Source organism: Nyctereutes procyonoides, unplaced genomic scaffold, assembly GCF_905146905.1.
Source record: "Nyctereutes procyonoides isolate TBG_1078 unplaced genomic scaffold, NYPRO_anot_genome, whole genome shotgun sequence".
NCBI lineage: Eukaryota > Metazoa > Chordata > Mammalia > Carnivora > Canidae > Nyctereutes > Nyctereutes procyonoides.
In genome coordinates, this window is record NW_026575020.1 from 3,652,211 (window position 1) to 3,671,293 (window position 19,083).

The 19,083-nt window shown below is 39.9% G+C and overlaps 1 protein-coding gene across 1 annotated transcript; it reads left to right on the forward strand.

Moving 5' to 3' along the window:
• The first annotated feature begins 2,515 nt into the window (after window positions 1-2,515).
• KRT23 (keratin 23) lies at window positions 2,516-18,394 on the forward strand. The gene is made up of 8 exons (XM_055334928.1): window positions 2,516-2,972; window positions 9,520-9,602; window positions 10,958-11,114; window positions 12,216-12,377; window positions 12,464-12,586; window positions 15,356-15,576; window positions 16,594-16,625; window positions 18,012-18,394. The coding sequence occupies exons 1-8, from the start codon at window positions 2,577-2,579 to the stop codon at window positions 18,095-18,097; spliced, it is 1,260 nt and encodes a 419-aa protein (XP_055190903.1). The 5' UTR covers window positions 2,516-2,576; the 3' UTR covers window positions 18,098-18,394.
• Window positions 18,395-19,083: the final 689 nt, after the last annotated feature.

Here is a 19,083-nt window from a genome sequence, read left to right on the forward strand (position 1 = left end):
GTGAACACAGAACTGACCCTAACCTTGAGTCAAAACAAATGATCAGACACCATCGATGTCTAGCAGAGCACTGCTTGCCACCACACATTCAAACAAGTCTCTATGCTTCCCTCATTTGCCCTCTTTTTATCTTGTCTCCCTTTTGTCTCTTTCTCATGTTCAAAGGTGTAAGTGACCAAAGAACACTTTAAACACTCCCTCTAAGCACCCCCAAAGTTTCCTTTAGTCTTGACTAAATCATTCCATCCTGCCCACAGTGAGATGAAGAAATTCCAGAGGACTTTTGCATGGTTTTGATGCCAGGGTGGACAAGCAGAGCTGATGTGCTTTAGGTAATTTTATTTGTAATTAGGAATGAGGTTGCCTTTATGGCTGGCTAGTTCGCACCTGGAAGAGGCTTTTTCCTACTACCTGGTTTTACAACTCACAATCCCAAAAGGGGCAGGAGGTGATGCTATCAGAGGACCAGAGTTAAAATCCTAATTCTAGAAAGTTCATTACTGAATTAACACACATTTACGAAATGCCTATTAGAAGCCAGACTCTGGCACTTGATAGATGGAAGACATAATCCTGGTTTTCAAGATGCCTGCAGTCCCAGAGAAGTGTGACAGATACAGAATTATGAGTTACATGATGAGTGAAAGAATGGGGGTGGAGTCAAGAACAGAAGATATTTGAAAAAAAAAAAAGAAGAACAGAAGGTAGCTGGGCCCAGTTGGGGCCTCCCAGCTTCCACAGTGGGGTGAGGATACTAAAATGTCTGCCCCTCCAGAGGGTCCAAGGATCCAGAACAGGTGGTCTCTTCATAGAAAGGGCACCCGGCTTGTACAGGAAAATTCAGCAAATGATCGTGGAAAGAGATAGCCCTTGAACTATGTCTGGAAGCCAAGGGAGCAGGTGTGGGCAGTCAGGCAGTGAGAATCCAAGCAGTGGAAACAGCAGACCAAGGCAGTGACACCTACAAATTCATGTGCTGAATTACATTGCACATGCAAATCAGCTTTAAGTCAGTCACCTCCATGAGCCCTTGATTCTTTATCTGTAAAATGGGGACAATAACCCTTGCATGAATACATCAAGAGTGGCCATGCACATTTAATAAAGACCATCAGGGATCCCTGGGTGGCTCAGCGGTTTGGCGCCTCCCTTTGGCCCAGGGCCCGATCCTGGCGACCCGAGATTGAGTCCCACATCGGGCTCCCGGTGCATGGAGCCTGCTTCTCCCTCTGCCTGTCTCTGCCCCTCTCTCTCCCTCTCTGTGTGACTATCATAAATAAATAAAAATTAAAAAAATAATAAAGACCATCAAAGGGCTGTGTAAACTGGGAAGTCCCATTATCCCATGATGGAAGAGAATCTTTACAGGACTCTGTCAAGATTCAACTCAATGATGACAGTGCTGTGTGGTGGCAGGAATCCCACCGTGGCTTTGCCTCTAGCTCACAATCTGTCCTCTGCCAAACCCCGCCACCCCTCCGCATAGGCCAGTTTTCCACATCTGTAAAATAATTGATTTGGATGGAGGTTCACTAAAGTCCCTTCCAATGTTGCCACTTTATTTCAAAGTCCCCTTTAAATCTAATTGCTATAACCAGCACGTGGCTCCCCACCCCCAGACTATTTCTTTATTCATTTCTAACCTTTACCTTGGCAGACGAAGCATGAGATTCATCAAGCACATTCAACAACCCATGGCACACTTCCTGTTTTTCTCCATCGCCTTATAGGTCACAGACACACAGAAGCCAGCCTTTTCAGGGCTCAGCCGGGACGGGGCTGCTGGCCAGTTACCAAAGGCTGCATTCCTCCCAGGGGCCAAGGAAGTCCTGGTGCGGGCAGGTTGTTTGGTTTTGAGGTGTGCTGGGGATGAAAGGCACCCTGGAAGTAGAAGGCTCGGTCATTCATTAATTAATTATAATTGAGGGTTTGTTCTTAAGAATGATCCTTTGAAATTACTTTCCATCAAACAGTAACTGCCACAAAGGCATCAGATATTCAGAACATTCTCCATTTCCTCAGCATGAGTATTTTTATTCTAGGACCTGAGATTCTGATCTGGTTCTTCCCTTGGGAGTCTCTCCCACCCTAGCTTTAGAGCTAGGGTTTGTTTACTTCGGGTGGGGGAGGGTGTGTGTGTCTGTGTTGTTAATGTCTACTTTTTCAAGGCAAATCTATACTACACCAAATAGCCTTTTTGTAAACTTCAGTCTGATCCTTTTCAAATAAATAGTCAAAGGAAAATTTCCACAGAAAGATTAGAAAGGCACCTGAGACTAATACCTACCTCATGTTGTGGGCCACACCTCCCGGTTACAACTAGAAGGGAGCAGCAAACTGGTATATTGATGTGGTTCTAAACAACAACAATGTGTGTGAAGGCCCAGGGGCACTTCAAGATTGGCCAAGAGGAAACACCTGTTGCACAATGATACGATCTTGTTGGTACAGTTGTCAGAGAAGGAAACTCCCACAGCAAAGGGCATAAAACCATCCAGGGCAGTCTGGGGCGGCTCAGTTCTGCAGTGCCAGGGAGCAGAGCAGAGCCCATCCCTGCACCAAACACAGATGGGACCATGAACTCCAGCCACAAATTTAGCCAGACCCCCTCAGGCTCCCTCCGTGGCACAGGAGGCAGCTGGGGCCAGCTGGGGAGCTTCCCTCGGGCTCCCAGTGTCCATGGGGGGGCTGGGGGTGTCCGCATCTCCCTTTCCTTCAGCTCACCAAGCTGTCTGCCTCCTGGAGGGCCTTGGGGATCTAGAAGAGGCAATTCCCTCCCAGGTGCAAGTGGGAAGGAAGTGATGCAGAACCTCAATGACCGCCTGGCTTCCTACCTGGACAAGGTACGTGCCCTGGAGGAGGCCAACGAGAAGCTCGAAAGTCGCATCTTGAAGTGGCACGAGCAGAGAGATCCTGGCAGTAAGCAAAATTACTCCCAGTATGAGGAAAACATCAGCCACCTGCAAGAGCAGGTAAGATCGTGGGTGCCCCTGGAACTCAAGAGGGGGCTGTATTTCCAGAGAGCCATGGGAGGAGAAATCAGTACATAAGACAATTTCCAGGAAAATGTCAAAAGAGCTGAAAGTAATTGTGAACAAAGGTATTTGAGGATATTTTCCTGTTATACCTTTTGGACTCAGGAAAGCCTGGTTTGTGTATTTCATCTTCTATACATAAATTATACAGAGAATCCAAAAAATGTAGGGCAACCAGCTGCTGTCCAGTATCAGTTATGACCCAGTAATGTCATAGTAATGATAAGGGCCGGTATTCATGGTATTCATTCCTCATGCTCAGTGCACAAGACACAAGAGGGCATTTACTTTCTCATTACATCAGTTCTGCTCCACCTCAAAAGTCCTGGCGACAGCATGATTACCCACAGAAAGAAAGGCTGAGTTAACTCCCGGAGATCGTACCTAAAAGCTGTCACTCTAGCTTTGGCAGATACATCATTCTGACATCCCCGGATATTTCCTTTTGAGGGCTGCTAGAGGCTCTGAGTTCTTCCTGCACCAAGTTCTGAAAGGGCATATTGCTAGAAAAAAAATAATAAAATGAGCATAATTTTTGGAATCTTATAGTTAGGATGGGTTATGGAGACTTCTTTAAAACATAAAAAAAAAAAAAAAAAGCTGAGCTCCTATCTTCCGAGACATCTCACAATACTGGAAGTGGAGGGAATCCAGTTAGCTCACAAGTTACTTTTTAAAGCTATGTAACTTTCCTCTTATGTAAAGTGGTCCCAGAAAATTCCCCATAAGATCATGATTTTACCCATCCTAGAAAGGGTTTCCAATATTTATACAGTATTATTTCTCAACCCTCAGTTGTCCTTGCTTGAATGTAGAAAAGACCAATCAAGATAACATAAATCTGTCCTCATAATGAACCCTAATTATTGAATAATCAACCTAATAACTGACTGTGTAATTACCCTAACTATATAGTACATGGTTGTCTTTATGGAAAAAACAAGGTGACTCAACAAACCTCATCATAATTTTTTTTCATAAATAAAGTTACTTTTGTTTTAGAATGGAGAGAACAGAAGTTTTTTTTTGCAAATGGACAGCTGAGAACCTAACTTCCAGAATGAACATGAGGTCAAACCTAGTCAAATAATTCACTAAGTGACAGGAGAGAGGAGGGAACAGGGAAGAGGGAGGAAAGTATTAATTGGGCTCTTCCTGTATACCATCCTTGATGTTGGATGTTTTAATGCACATATTGACACCATCCAAGAGCTTTTTTGCACTGATGGAAACATTCTATGTTACCTGATTCAATTCTTACAATGACCCTGTAAACACCCTGGAGCTCAGAGGTGTGACGTTGCCACCAAAAGCCACCAGCAAGAGGCAGACATGAGATTCTTTTTATAAATTTATTTTTTGTTGGTGTTCAATTTGCCAACATATAGAATAACACCCAGTGCTCATCCATCAAGTGCCCACCTCAATGCCCGTCACCCACTAACTCAGATCTGCTTCTAATGGTCTCACAGTTTCCACACTGCATGGTGCTCACTAGCCTACCTTCTACAAAAACAGTGCTGCTTGTTAGTAGAAATAATGCACTGCTAATCCTATGACATACATTTCATACACATTATCTCATTTCTTACCCCCAATTTATAGATGAGGAGACTGAGACTGATTGGTGGCCTAAATTCTTTGGAACAGAATTGAGAAAAGTGAGTGGGGGCTTGCCCACTCTCTAAGTGGTCCAGGATTCTGGGTTCTGACTTTAAATTCTGGGTCATCAATTAAATTCAGGTTTGAATTCCACTCTTTTCTAGATTTATTTTAGTTGCATTTTTCATGTTTGAAGAAAACAGTTCTTTGAAGTTGAGGTTATTCTATCTGTCCTGACCTCCTTGACTCACAGGCAAGAAAACAGAAACCCAAAGAATATGATAACCCACTACAATATAGGGGTCGACCCCTTCCCAGGGCTGATGAAATGCTATCTGCAGATATAGTATCCTTTTGTCCCACCATAGGGATCCTAAATATTACTCAAAAGAGCTATTAGAAAATTAGTTCAAAAATTAATCCAATCCTTTTGAAATATCGAATTAGACATGGTCATAAGGATACATGTATTTTAGAATGCTCTCAATAGTACTATATTTGGCACTGTGGTTTATTATTTAAAAAATCCTATTTTCTTCTTCTTGGAACAAGATTATACACCCTGGAGCAACAATGCTATACTAATACACCAACTCCATTTTTTTAAAAGAATGAACTCAGAGCCTTAGGGGAGAATCCTCTTGATTAATGACAACACACAATGCAAAACCTATGCTTCACAAATTATGTCTCAATCCATCCTCATAATACATTCATTACTGTGAAGGATGTCCCAGAAAAAGTGACTATATCATAATATTATACCAAGTAAGCCTGAACAGAGGAAATAATTTTGGTTTTTTAAACGTGTTCTAGGGTGCCTGGGTGGCTCAGTCAATTAAGCATCTGCCTTTGGCTAAGGTCACGATCCCAGGGTCCAGGGATCGGGCCCCACATTGGGCTCCCTTCTTGGTGGGGAGCCTGCTTCTCCTTCTCCCCCCATTCGTGCTTTCTCTCTCAAATAAATACAATCTTTTTTAAATAAATAAAGAAGTGTGCTCTCTCTAGAGTACATTTCAGAACTCACCATTCACGTACACTGAGAAGAATGCTGACTGGGGGGAGTCAGATTCTTGGTAGGTTTTGCAACAGATAAATTATCAGTTTAACTCAAAAAAAGCCAAATAAGCCCACAGATTGTATTTTTTATTTTCTGATCCCATGTTGGGAATACTGTTTGGTTTCCCTGGATGTCAATCAACACCTAAGTGCACAGGGCCCCTGGGCTTTCCTGGATGGAGGTACATATCCTATGAGTTTAGACAATGGAAGAATAAAGAGCCTGGAAGGAAAAGCATTGGTATGAAAATCCCTAAGCAGCACTGCAGCAGGGAGACAAGGAAATATCTACAGAATCCTTTTTTAGAGCAAAGGAAGTAGTCATAGTACCATTTGGAATACACCAAGAGAAGAAAGGAGTTGGGCAGGGCAGCAGCCTGGTTATCTTCCACTATGAACAGCAGAAGTTTGAGGATGCATCTCAACATACAGAACCTGGACTTTATCCTATACAGGCATTGGCTCTCATTACAAAAAGTGCAAGCTTTTTCCTTTTTCCTTTTTCTTATATTCCCTATACTATACTTTTCATCCGCATGCTTTATTTATGTTATAACTGGAAGTTTGCATCTCTTAATCCCATTTACCTATTTCACCCACTCCTCTCTCCTCCTCCTCTGGCAACCACCAGTTTGCTCCCTGCATTTATGAGTTTATTTCTATTTGTCCATTTCTTTTGTTTTTTAGATTCCACATACAAGTGAAATCATATAGTATTTGTCTTTCTGACCTATTATTTCTATAGTATTTTACTGTCTAACTTATTTCACCTAGCATATACCCTCTAGGTCCATCCATGTGGTTGCAAAAAGTAAGATTTCATTTTTGTTTACAGCTCAGTAGTATTCCATTGGATATATATATAGCACATCTTCTGTATCCATTCAGCTATCGATGGACACTTAAGTTGGTTCCATATCCTGGCTCCTACAAATAATGCTGCAATGAACATAAGGGTGCATACATCTTTTCAAATTGTTGAATTTTTCTTCAGGTAAATATCCAGAAGTGGAATTACTGTATCATATGGCAGTTCTATTTCTAATTTTTTGAGGAACCTCCATACTGTTTTCCACAGTGGCTGCACCATTTTACATTCCCACCAACGCTGCACAGGGGTTCCCTTTTCTCCACATCCTCTCCAATACTTACTATATCTTGTTTTTCTGATACTAGCCAATTCTGACTGGTGTGAGGTATTACCTTACCATGCTCATGGATTGGCAGAATTAATATTGTGAAAATGTCAATGTTACCCAGGGCAATTTACATTTCTAATGCAATCCCTATCAAAATACCATGGACTTTCTTCAGAGAGTTAGAACAAATTATTTTAAGATTTGTGTGGAATCAGAAAAGACCCTGAATAGCCAGGGGAATTTTAAAAAAGAAAACCATAGCTGGGGGCATCACAATGACAGATTTCAGGTTGTACCACAAAGCTGTGGTCATCAAGACAGTGTGGTACTGGCACAAAAACAGACACATACATCAATGGAACAGAATAGAGAATCCAGAAGTAGACCCTCAACTCTATGGTCAACTAATATATGATAAAGGAGGAAAGACTACCCACTGGAAGAAAGACAGTCTCTTCAATAAATGGTGCTAGGAAAACTGGACATCCACATGCAGAAGAATGAAACTAGACCACTCTCTTGCACCATACACAAAGATAAACTCAAAATGGATGAAAGATCTATATGTGAGACAAGATTCCATCAAAATCTTATTATGGTTTTCATTTGCATTTCCCTGATGATGAGTGATATTGAGCATCTTTTTGTGTGTCTTTTGGCCATCTGTAGATCCTCTCAAAAGTTCTTTTATAAAAGAAAATTAAACATTTTATATTTTTCTAAATTAATATATAGTTTCAACTAATTCTTCAGTGTCTACAGTATGCCCAGATTATACTATGTTACATTATTATATTTAATCTCTTCTAATCTAACTCTCATTAACTCTTTGATGAAGTGGCTACTATTATTATCACTATTGCCATTTTATGGATGAAGAAACTGAGATTCAGTAAGGTCACTCAGCTAGTAGGTGGGAGAACAGGACCCCAATCTCTGCCCTTTGAGTTCCAGACACAGTGTTATTACCACCTCTGAATCCTGCTATTGTGCATTCATGATACCAAATTCCAAGTAATCAGTGGAGCTTTGAATAAGAGTGGATCCTTAGGGACGCCTGGGTGGCTCAGTGGTTGGGCGTCTGCCTTTGGCTCAGGGCGTGATCTCCGTGTCTGGGATCGAGTCCCTGCGAGGAGCCCGCTTCTCCCTCTGCCTCTCTCTCTCTCTGTCTCTCATGAATAAATAAATAAAATCTTAAAAAAAAAAAAACAGTGGATCCTTAAAGGATGTCTTTGTATTGAGGTATAACTTTGTCCTGAGGAAATCCTTTCTGGGCAGCCCGGGTGGCTCAGTGGTTTAACGCCGCCTTGGGTCCAGGGCCTGATCCTGGAGACGCGGGATCGAGTCCCACGTCAGGCTCCCTGCACGGAGCCTGCTTCTCCCTGTGCCTGTGTCTGTGCCTTCTCTCTCTCTCCCTCTCATAAATAAATAAATAAAATCTTTTTAAAAAAAGGAAATCCTTTCTAAATAAAAGAATTATCTCTTCAAATATGATGGGAATGTCACAGAATTCTCTGCCTCCAGCTAAATCACAGAAGTTTAGAGCTAAGATTTTTAGTAGTTTCTACTACAAACTCCTTATTTAACAGATGATGAAATTGAAACCCAGGGAACAGGGTGACTGGCCCAAGTTCACACTAATGGTCAGTAAAGCAAGTAAAAAAGAAAATCTCCAGTTCCTAGTTCAGCACAATATGTGGTACAAAAGTAAGTAGTATTACACTTTTGATGTTCAGACATCTTCCACTCAATTTTCTGAAGACAGTGAATATATCAAATGTGCACTACTTGTTACAATTGCCTAGAAGAATTTACAAATCATATACGTAAACACAGTTACCCAAGTAGAAACTTTCAACAGTATTTTTCATTTTAAGGTCAAAAAGTATATAAACACCCAGTACAAGTCGTAACCAAAGACTTTACCACAGTTAAAGTTTATTAAGCTGCCAAAAAAATTATTTCAGTTAATATTTTAATAGCTACAATTAGGGCATTCTCATCATGGAATAATTTATGAACATGTACACCTATCTACAAGTTTTGTGAATGGTTATAGTCACTTTGAACAAAAAAATAATTATGGCATGTGATGACTATTATAAAATTCACTCAGAATCAGTTTGACAAGCTAATATCAGTGATATTTTGATACTTTGCTCAGTGTCACTGCTCAGAAACATGAATGCTACTGCAACATGAATGCTACTGCAAAGAAGAATTATGTTCATCTTAAATAACTACTGCACTTTAAGGGAGCCAGACTTATAGTCACAATAAAAACAGGATTATAACTTAAAACTCTTTTAACATCATCAGATGTGGATGAGCTGAAACAAAACACTAAGATGTTCGCAGCACTGGAGAGTCAGAAGGCACTTTGAACAATGTCTTTCCCCCTTCCAATGTCATTCTTCTTAGAATGCACCAATCCTAGTCTGTTAAACTTAGGGTAAAAAAAGACAGTGAAGTGGCTGTGGACCATGTTCATACTTTAAAAATCATTCTGATGGTTTGTACCTAGTAAGTGCTCAATATTTGTTGATTGCATTACTTGTTGTTCCACTGCCAGAAAAGAACAGCATCTATGCTAACAAGTGTGTACCCAGAAACTACAGAGCAGAAATCCAGTTCTCCCATAGAAGTGTGTCTGACTTAAATGACTCTTGATGTGTGTTTTACAGATCATGGATGGCAAGCTGACCAACGCTCAGATCATTCTTCTCATTGACAATGCCAGGATGGCAGTGGATGACTTCAGCCTCAAGTAAGTTCCTTCTTCATCATATTGTGGGGAGTTTTCATTTGCTTTTTTTGTTTTGCTTTATTTGGGGGGTTCCTCTTGTTTTTGTTTTGCTAAAGGAAAACTTATCTCACTGTTAGCCACATGTAACATCTTAATAAAATATAATTAAAAGCATAATAGGAACGAATACTTGACTGAACTCTACTTTAAACAACCTAGATATGAAATACACCTTGTAGCATGGGAAAGTTTGAATATGAACCAAGAATTAGATGATATTAAAGAGTTATTATTAGCTCTTTAGGTGTGATAATGTAATTATGCTTATTTAGAAAACTCCTGGGGTTTTTTTCTTATTTTAATTCTAGTATAGTTAACATACAGTGTCATATTCCTTTCAGGTGTAGAATATACTGATTCAACACTTCTATACATCACCCAGTGCTCATCATCACAAGTGCACTCCTTAACTCCCATCACCTGTTTCCCCTATTCCCCTACCCATTGCCCCTCAGGTAACCATCAGTTTGTTCTCCATAATTAAGAGTATGCCCATCACTTAGATTTAACAGCTGTTAACATTTGCTTCATTCTTTTTTTTTTAAGATTTATTTATTTATTTGAGAGAAATGGAGAGTGTGTGGTAGGGAGGTACAGAGGAAGAGAGAGAATCCCAAGCAGACTCTGCACTGAGCACAGACCCCAACTCAGGGCTCAATCTCACAACCCTGATATCATGACCAAGGCCCAAACCAAGAGTTAGACACTTAACCAACTGAGCTCTGGGTGCCCCCTTTTGCTTCATTCTTAATGAAAATTCTTGTTTTTAAAAGATATATTCCTAAGTACTTAGGGGTTAAGTGTTGTAATGTCTATAATTCAGTTTAAAATACAAAATAGGGGATCTCTGGGTGGCTCAGTGGTTTATTGCCTGCCTTCAGCCCAGGGCATGATCCTGGAGTCCTGGGATTGAGTCCCACATCAGGCTCCCTGCATGGATCCTGCTTCTCTCTCTCTCTCTCTCTCTCTCTCTCTCTCTCTCTCTCTCTCGAATAAATAAATAAAATTTAAAAAATAAAATACAAAATAGAGTATAGATGAAGCATAATGTTAACAGTTACTAAGTCGAAGTGATGAGCATAGGACTGTTTATTATTTCATCCTCTCTAATTTAAAAAAAATAACAACATTGTTATTAACAAGTATTCATCACAGAAAAACCTGCATGAAACAGACATATGAAAGATGTGCAGCATATGTTCATTTGCTCTTATTAAACCTAAAAACTAAGAGATTCACCTCCAGACTGAAGTGAATCCTTACAAGGCCATAGTCTTCGAACAATAAGTGTATTCTTCTCTTCCTTCCAACCAAAGGTATGAAAATGAACACTCCTTCAAGAAAGATCTGGAAATTGAAGTTGAAGGTCTCCGAAAGACCTTGGATGATCTGACCATTGTCACAACAGATTTGGAACAGGAGGTTGAGGGAATGAGGAAAGAGCTTATCCTCATGAAGAAGCGACATGAGCAGGTAGGACTACCCAGGACCTCCTGGTAACTAGCACAGCTTTTAACAGGCACTTTCAGATGATTCAATAGCCCAGAAGACCAGAAGAAACCATCATCTGAATGCCGGTCCTAGTGTCCTTCAACCTAAGTAATTATAAGGAACCATATAAACATCTAATTTTTTCCAGCTTCAAGCTTATCTATTCAGTGTCAAATCCAACAGCCAAATTATTATAATCATAATTAATGACAAATCAGTCAACAATTTTGCTAATACACAATGTTTACCTCGACTTATTTGTTAATATAGTACTGTAAGAATAAATGCATGAGCTTGAACTTCCTTCATTGACCCAATGTGCAAAAAACTGGAGGACAGTAGAATAAAGAGAACTTGCCACTAACCAAGGTAAATAAAACTAGTGGCAAAACTGAAGAATCTTAATTTCCATAAGCTTTTAAATGACTTTGAAAAAGTTACCATCCATCTGAAGTCCCTGAGACTCTGATGCAATAAGAAAAGCAATCCCCATTTTAGGCAAACAAAATTGCTAATGAACATCAAAGAACCTCAATTCTGAACAGTTGGTTAGATAATGATTGTAAATTAAACCTGTCCTATGGTTTCTTGATTTTCATGATATTCTATGGGTGCCAGCCCTACAGAGTCATAATGCATTGACAAGATATTAAAAGACTTTATACCTTTTGGCTTTGGGTTGCTGAAATGCCTCCTGAAAGCCTTAGCCTATAATCTGAAATGTTAAACTGTTGAATCGTGCCATCACTTCACCCATGAACATGTGATGAAGTGCTTTACATGCTATGTAAGCATAATTCTTTGTGAAACATTTACAAACAGGGATTAATTCAATAATCACAGAAACCATTTGATTACCTATCTAATCTAGTGCTATTTTTTTATTTTCTAAAGTTATAATAGAAAAATATACAATGTTTTGCCATTAATGAATAATAACTAAGAAATCAAACCATACCAGTAAAAGAATAAAAAACCACAAGAGCTGAATTTTTAAAAGACCTGTTAACTGCTGCCAGTCAACACACTTCTGGCCTTCCGATTACCAAAGCCAGTTCATTTTCTTTCTCTATTACTAAACAGGAAATGAAGGAACATCATATGCCAAATGACTTCAAGGTCAATGTGAAGGTGAATACAATTCCAGGAGAAGATCTGATTAAGGTCCTGGAGGATATGAGGCAGGAATATGAATTTATAATAAAGAAGAAGCATCAAGACTTGGACACTTGGTATAAAGAGCAGGTAAAGGAAAGGTGCTCAAACTTCCCAAAGGTTCCATTTCCATGTGGTCCCAATGCCAATGCCTCTGCCCTTTGCTTGTCTCATAGGCAGCAGCCATGGCCCAGGAGGTGGCCAGTCCAGCAACTGTGCAGAGTAGCCAAAGTGACATTCATGAACTGAAGCGCACTTTCCAGGCCCTGGAGATTGACCTGCAGGCACAGCGCAACAGAGTGAGTCTGAGCTAGGGTCAGGTACCACCTCCTCCTTGACTTCTCTTGACTCTCTTGATTTCTCGCCTGGGCCTCTCTCTCCAACTCCCTTGGGACATTTCTTACTTCCCACTTTCCTTCCAGATTGTTCAAAATGATAATGGTAATAAGAGCTATCATTTATTGTGGCACAAGATAGAAACCTTGTGCCACATTGTATGCCAGGGAGTTCATTATGTTAACTGCCATCAATCCTCACATTAACCTTTCCAGGCAGGTCTTTGTGTTCTCATTTTATAGATGAGGAAACCAAAGCTCCAGATAAATTGTCCAAAGTCATACAAATAGTAAGTGGCCAGTGGTATAACCACCTGGTGTTTGAGAAGTGTGGGGGGTCTAGTACGTCCTCATAATCTCTACTAGTACTCTCCCCACTTACAACCAGGATGCCCCCTGAAGCCCTAATACAAAGAAATTCTGGTGTCAACATGAATTGGTGGCAAATCCAGCCCTGTCTGACTCCTAAGTAGTGCTCTGTCCATTATATAGATGTCTTATCATCCAGTAAACTATAAATTCTTATTTCTAAGTCATTTCTATAATTTTCATGGTTTTTAGTAAAATGCTTTGTATGAGTGTCACAAGCACTCAAAATCATTAAATGAAATCTGTCATTTGATTCCCATTTGAATCTTCTAATCATTTATCAATATCATTTCCAAGTGCTACTCTGCCCTTGATCTTGAGGAGAATAATTGGTTCATTCTATTGGAGATACACATGGCAAATTACTGTTATGTTTTAGGAATAAGTGATGGTAAACAGACATTTAAAAGGTACATTGTCAAGGTGATAATAATGAGCACAGAAATAATTACAGTGTTTAATGGCTTTCAGAGCATTTGGACATGCAGTATTTCACAACAACCATGTGAGGTCAGCAAGACATTTACATTCATTTTTATGCATTCTACTATCTGATACTATTCTAAATACTAAGGATTCTATAATAAGGGAGTTTACATTCTAGTATGGATGACCAATCATAATATATATGTGAGATGGAGAAAAGTGCTACTAAGAAATGAATCATGGAGTGAGGAGGTCAGGCATGCTGGAATATAGAGCCGCCAATTTAAACAAGGTAGCCAGGAAAGGTTTTACTGTTAAGGTGAACAAAAACCTAGAAGTGGTGAGCAGGTGCATTACATGGCTATGGAGAGAGGGTTCCAGGTGGAGGGAACAGCAAATGCAAAAGCCATGAGGCACAGGTATGTCAGTTGGGTTGGAGGAATAGCAGGAAAGCCAATGTGTCCATAATGAATGAACAAAGGAAAGAACAAAGGAGAGAAGAGGAGGAAAGGGAAGGGGAGACCCTTGGGGTAAAAGTGGGGTCAGACTGTGTAGCTTGTCCCTTGGAGGGAAGTCTAAAGGAATTTGGAACAGCAGATACAGAGAAACTGTACACTTTGAGGAGCTTTGCTATAGGTGAAGGAGAGCAGAGAAATTGAATGACAACTAAATGTAGATATGGATTCAAGAGAGAAAATTTTTAAGGTGGGAGAAATTATTCTATTTGAAAGCCAATGGGAAGAATCTGGTAGAGAGGAAAATATTAATGATACAAGAAAGTGGGCAATTGCTCAAATGACTGGAGCACAGACAGCTCATGCATTGCAACAGGAGAAGAGCAAGAACTTGGACACAAGCTCATGGGTGTGAATGGAATAATGCTGGGAACTTGTTGGGATCCTCTCCTGATGGCTTTCATTTCCTCAAGACTAGAAGCAAGGCCATGGGCTGAAAGAAAGGAGAGGGAGGAGGGGATCTAAGGACAGAGGAGAAGGAATGCAGTATAGCCCTCTGGGAGAACAGGAGAGTGATGAGTGCAGGCCAGGCAGCATTAAGTGCCCTGTGAAAGTTAGCACCATAAGCAAATGAGATTATCCAGCATAGTTACGAGCTTCTCCTGAAGATTTAAGTTACACACTCCAGAAAAGTGGGTGGGAAATCCAAACAGAACAGGGTCTTGATCTCAGTTCTCTGTATCCTAGTGTGGCAACTTCATTGTGCAGTTTTTAGAATTTCCTCAATAATGACAATTCATTACCATTGTCATAATCAATGAGCATTGCTTGGGACTATGGATGCTAGATTGACCAAATTGAAATATAGGCCATCCAGTTAAATTTGAATTTCAAATACAAAGCAAAGGGTGTGGGTTTTTTTGTTTTTTTGTTTTGTTTTGTTTTTAGTATAAGTATGTCCGTGCAATATCGAGGCAATTTTTAGGACATACTTGTACTAATAAATTACTCGTTGCTCATCTGAAATTCAAATTTAGCTAGGTGCTATTTTATCCAGCATCCCTACTTGAGACCCTTCTCTGAAGATACAGAGACAGCTGTCCCAGTTTCTGTTTCTCCCAGGAGTTTTCTATATGGCCACAGATAAAATATAAGCATGAGGAGGTAAAGAATAAATCAGAACAAGGCAGTGTATGCCTAACCCCAAATGAGTAGCATACTCAATAAACACTGCAGGAACATAGCAAAGCTGCCAAGAGCTCCCCAACACAAAGAAATGCCCAGAAAATGGGCTTCAAAAATTCTGACTCTCGTGCACTCCTCACTGCCCAAGCCCCAAACCTGTGAGTCAGTCAGCTGCCCACTTTTGCATCCCAGAAGCCACCAGAGTGATCAGTATAATCCAACTACTCAATAAGCCTACATTATTGAAGCAGTCAAGCTATCAGCCAATTAATGGAAGAAACATCATTTCCTCTTTCAGAAATCTGCTTTAGAGAACATGTTATCAGAGACCCAGTCTCGGTACTCCTGCCAGCTCCAGGACATGCAACAGATCATCTCCCACTATGAGGATGAATTGAGGCAGCTGCGCCATGACCTGGAGCGTCAGCACAATGAATACAAGGTCCTCCTGGGCATCAAGACCCACCTAGAGAAGGAAATCGCCACCTACCAGCAGCTTCTGGAGGGAGAGAGTGAGGGGTAAGGCAAAGGCTGGCAGGGGAGGAGGACAAAAAGAACATTGAGTTTTTGTGCGTGCCTTCATATACCTCAGGGTTCTGTTAGCAATCATCACTCCAGAGAAAGAAAAGTTTATGTTGAATTTCTTCTGGATATTTAAATCAGGTTGTATCTCATTAAATAGCAAGTATGAATTAATCAGCTATTATTCCCAGGGTACTAAGATTTGAAGTCAATTGTTAAAATTAATATGTTAAAATCTCCAAAAAGAAACAACTAGGAAGGCTTGGCTATATAGTATTTCCCACTGGGAATGCATACAATTTTGGATCCAAAAACAAAACAAAACAAAAAGCCCAGAAGGTTGGAAGGATATTTTAGTCTGACAGGATAAGAAGATTCCTAAGAGGTTGAGAAGTCTAGATTTTTCAATGTGGCATTTCTGACCAACTTGGGAAATGACAATAGTTGTCTGGGTGGGAAAAAGGACACATGCATTCTATGACCCAAGAAAAAAGTTTTAGAATTTTTTAAAAAAAAATACATAGAGGCACTTGGCTGGCTTAGTTAACAGGGCATGAGGCTCTTGATTGTGGTGTTGTGACTTGGAGCACCACATTGGGTGTAGATATTGCTTAAATAAATAAACTTTAAAAAATAAAATTAAATAAAAATACATAAATAAAAGACTATCAGACCAAACTTTGAACAGTCTGAAAAGCCCAAGGGTTCCAGGCTTCAAACCCAGACCCTGAAAAAGATCCCAGTGGAGGCAAAGCCTGCAGCCAGCTGAAAGAATAGAGGTAGTTTGGTAGACTTCCCTTGGTCCTAAGGTCAGTGGGAGGCAGTACTCACTTCCTTCTGGATCCAGGAAGGTTTTCCCATGAACTCATGAACTTGAGACTACAGAACTCAGCCAATTATCCTCATTAAAGAGCTATGAATTTACAAGCAAGCAAAGGAAGTTAGTTCACCTTGAGGAATTTTTATGATTGTTGCTAACACTAGAATGAGCTGTAATTCTTATCATTTTTATAGGACAATGGAGGAATCGAAGTCAAGTGTTAAAGGTAAAAATTTCTTTCATTGTTTGAATCTACTTTTTAAAAATTAATCAACATGTTTATTCATTCTATAGTACTCATAATCCTTAGTGTACTCCCAAATATCCTGTGTTCGATTTTTATTTTACCCCAGATAGCAAGGAATTTTGAATTAACTCAAATTAGATAAAAAAGAAAAAAGTGAGCTCTCAGTATTGTCTTCAATAATACACATGCAAGTCCTCTGCCAGCAATAAAATAGATAGCAATGATCATTCATATTATTACATCTCTGTTAAGTTATGGGGTCTGTTTAATAAACTGCTAAATTACAAGAAAATTATTTCACATAATTTCCCAAACTACATTCTGTTAAACATTAGTGTTCTGTGAGACTTTAATTGTGTATTACAAAAAATGTGTCCCATGACCAGAAATGGTTGAAATGCTAGGTACCACTATCCTCCTCATGAACAGTCATGCATTTCAGTAAGTTAAAGATAGACCAGGCACTCCTGTGAGGGAGAAAAGAAACAGAAAAGAGAGAGAAATATCAAAAGTTTTACTTGCTTAACTTGGTGTTACCAAAAATCCTTGACCTGGGAACCCTACTTTCTCAGATTGCCTTTAACATCTCATGGAAAAGTTCTAAGAAACCATAGTTTGGTACAAGTGGCACTTAGTGTTCTAAGGCATTAGATTCAGAGAATCAGGGTTTCAGGCACCATCATGGGCAGCTGGTCTAACTGCTACTTCTCTGCAAGATATTGACAAATGGTCTGTTAGCCTACTTACACGTGTCCAGAAACAGGGAACCCATTACTAGATGGAGTGGCCTACTCTACTGTTGGAGAGGTTGATTTAACAAAGTTCTCCCTGTGTCTCTATTAATGTTAGATCTTCCCTTTGATCTAGAATCAGTTTCCTGGTATGTCAACAAAGCACATATTCAAGTAAATCATAACTTTGAAAACAGTGACCATGATAAGCATCTCTGGCTTCTCAGCCATCTTTCATGCTTTCTAGATCTTTAAATGAGGTGTCCAGAATGGTATTTAGTGCTCTGTTAGCTCATAGAACCTGTGATACAAGTACAACAAAGCATGCAGAAGCCAGAAGGCCTCCCAAAAAGCATATAGTCAGAGCCTAGATTCTGTATCAGACAAACCTGGGATGCAGGTCTTGGCCTCTAGACGATGACACTATTCACACATTCTTGTTTCCTGGAGGGTGGGAGGAAAAAACCTTCTTTGGTGAGATCTCTTTAACCCCAGCAGAACCTGCCATATTGCTGAGTGATCACTTTGGAAAGGACAGAGAAGCTTCAGGTACTGAGAACAGGGAACTACAAATGAGTATTTCAGATGGTAAGAGGAGCGTGACAATCATCTCTTCATTGCTTTTTTCCCTCAGCTCCAAAGATCAAGGCCATCACACAGGAGAGTGTCAATGGAAGAATAATTCTTTCTCAAGTGAATGAGATCGAAAAGTATGCATAAGGCCAATAAAAGTTTTGACCTATTATAAGAACTACTTTTCCCCAATGGAAATTCTTGCCCAGACAAAGGGGTGAGTCCTAAGAGGTATCCTTGAAGTTATCAAACTCAGAATCTTATTTTTTTCCTCTGTAAGACAATCTCACGAGACATTCCATAATGATCTTAATATATTGCTATACTTTTTGAATCAAAGTATGAGTTTATGAGCTTTTTAAAGCTCTACTTTCCTACTACAATCTTCAGATTGCCATTGCTACATATCTGTTTTGTAGTCAATAAAACTCTATACCAGCTGCATCATGTCTTTGTTTATACCACATCATATTCATGTCATTTTTATATCAAGGTCTCATCCTAAGAAAAGATTCTTAGGGCACTGTCCATGAAAGAAAGGGACCTTAATGCTTTGACCATGTCTGCGGCAGCCAAACACTGGGCAGAATTGTTACATTGCAGCCATTCAACCTAGGGACAAGATGCGGCTCATGAGGCTTTCCAGACCTCTGCCAACAGGAAGGGGAAAAACAGAGAAGGAAGGCCTAGAAAGTCTCACTGGGAATGTGAGATGACCAAAAATTATTCTAGCTCACATACATACATACATACATACAATTAGAGAAGAGAATTCAGGGGGAGAAAACCCTTATTACAAACAGACACTAAGATCCTAAAAGGGGAAGTGACTTGTCCAAGATCTAAAATACAAATATTAGGACCCGAATATTATGGGAGGTGGAGTAGGGGCTAAAGCACAGAGACTTTGCACCTCTGTCCTCTCAAGAAGATGCCTTTCTCTCAAACTATAGCAGTGTAAGCCACTGTTCCAAGACTGGTACAAAGGAGCAATGTTGGAGAAAAGGAAGATGGAAATCCATATATCTGCTAAGGCATCATCAGAATGCTGTACATGGAATTATAGGATATTCACAATTTTAAGGGACCACAAGCATAGGCTAGTCAAACTCTCCCATTTTACAGACAAATAA

Excerpts from the sequence above, each read along its gene's own strand:
- KRT23 (XM_055334928.1), top strand. The coding sequence starts at position 2,577 with ATGAACTCCAGCCACAAATTTAGCCAGACCCCCTCAGGCTCCCTCCGT. Across the intron at positions 9,603-10,957 it reads GTGGATGACTTCAGCCTCAA|GTATGAAAATGAACACTCCT; the intron begins GTAAGTTCCTTC and ends TTCCAACCAAAG. Across the intron at positions 12,587-15,355 it reads TGCAGGCACAGCGCAACAGA|AAATCTGCTTTAGAGAACAT; the intron begins GTGAGTCTGAGC and ends TTCCTCTTTCAG.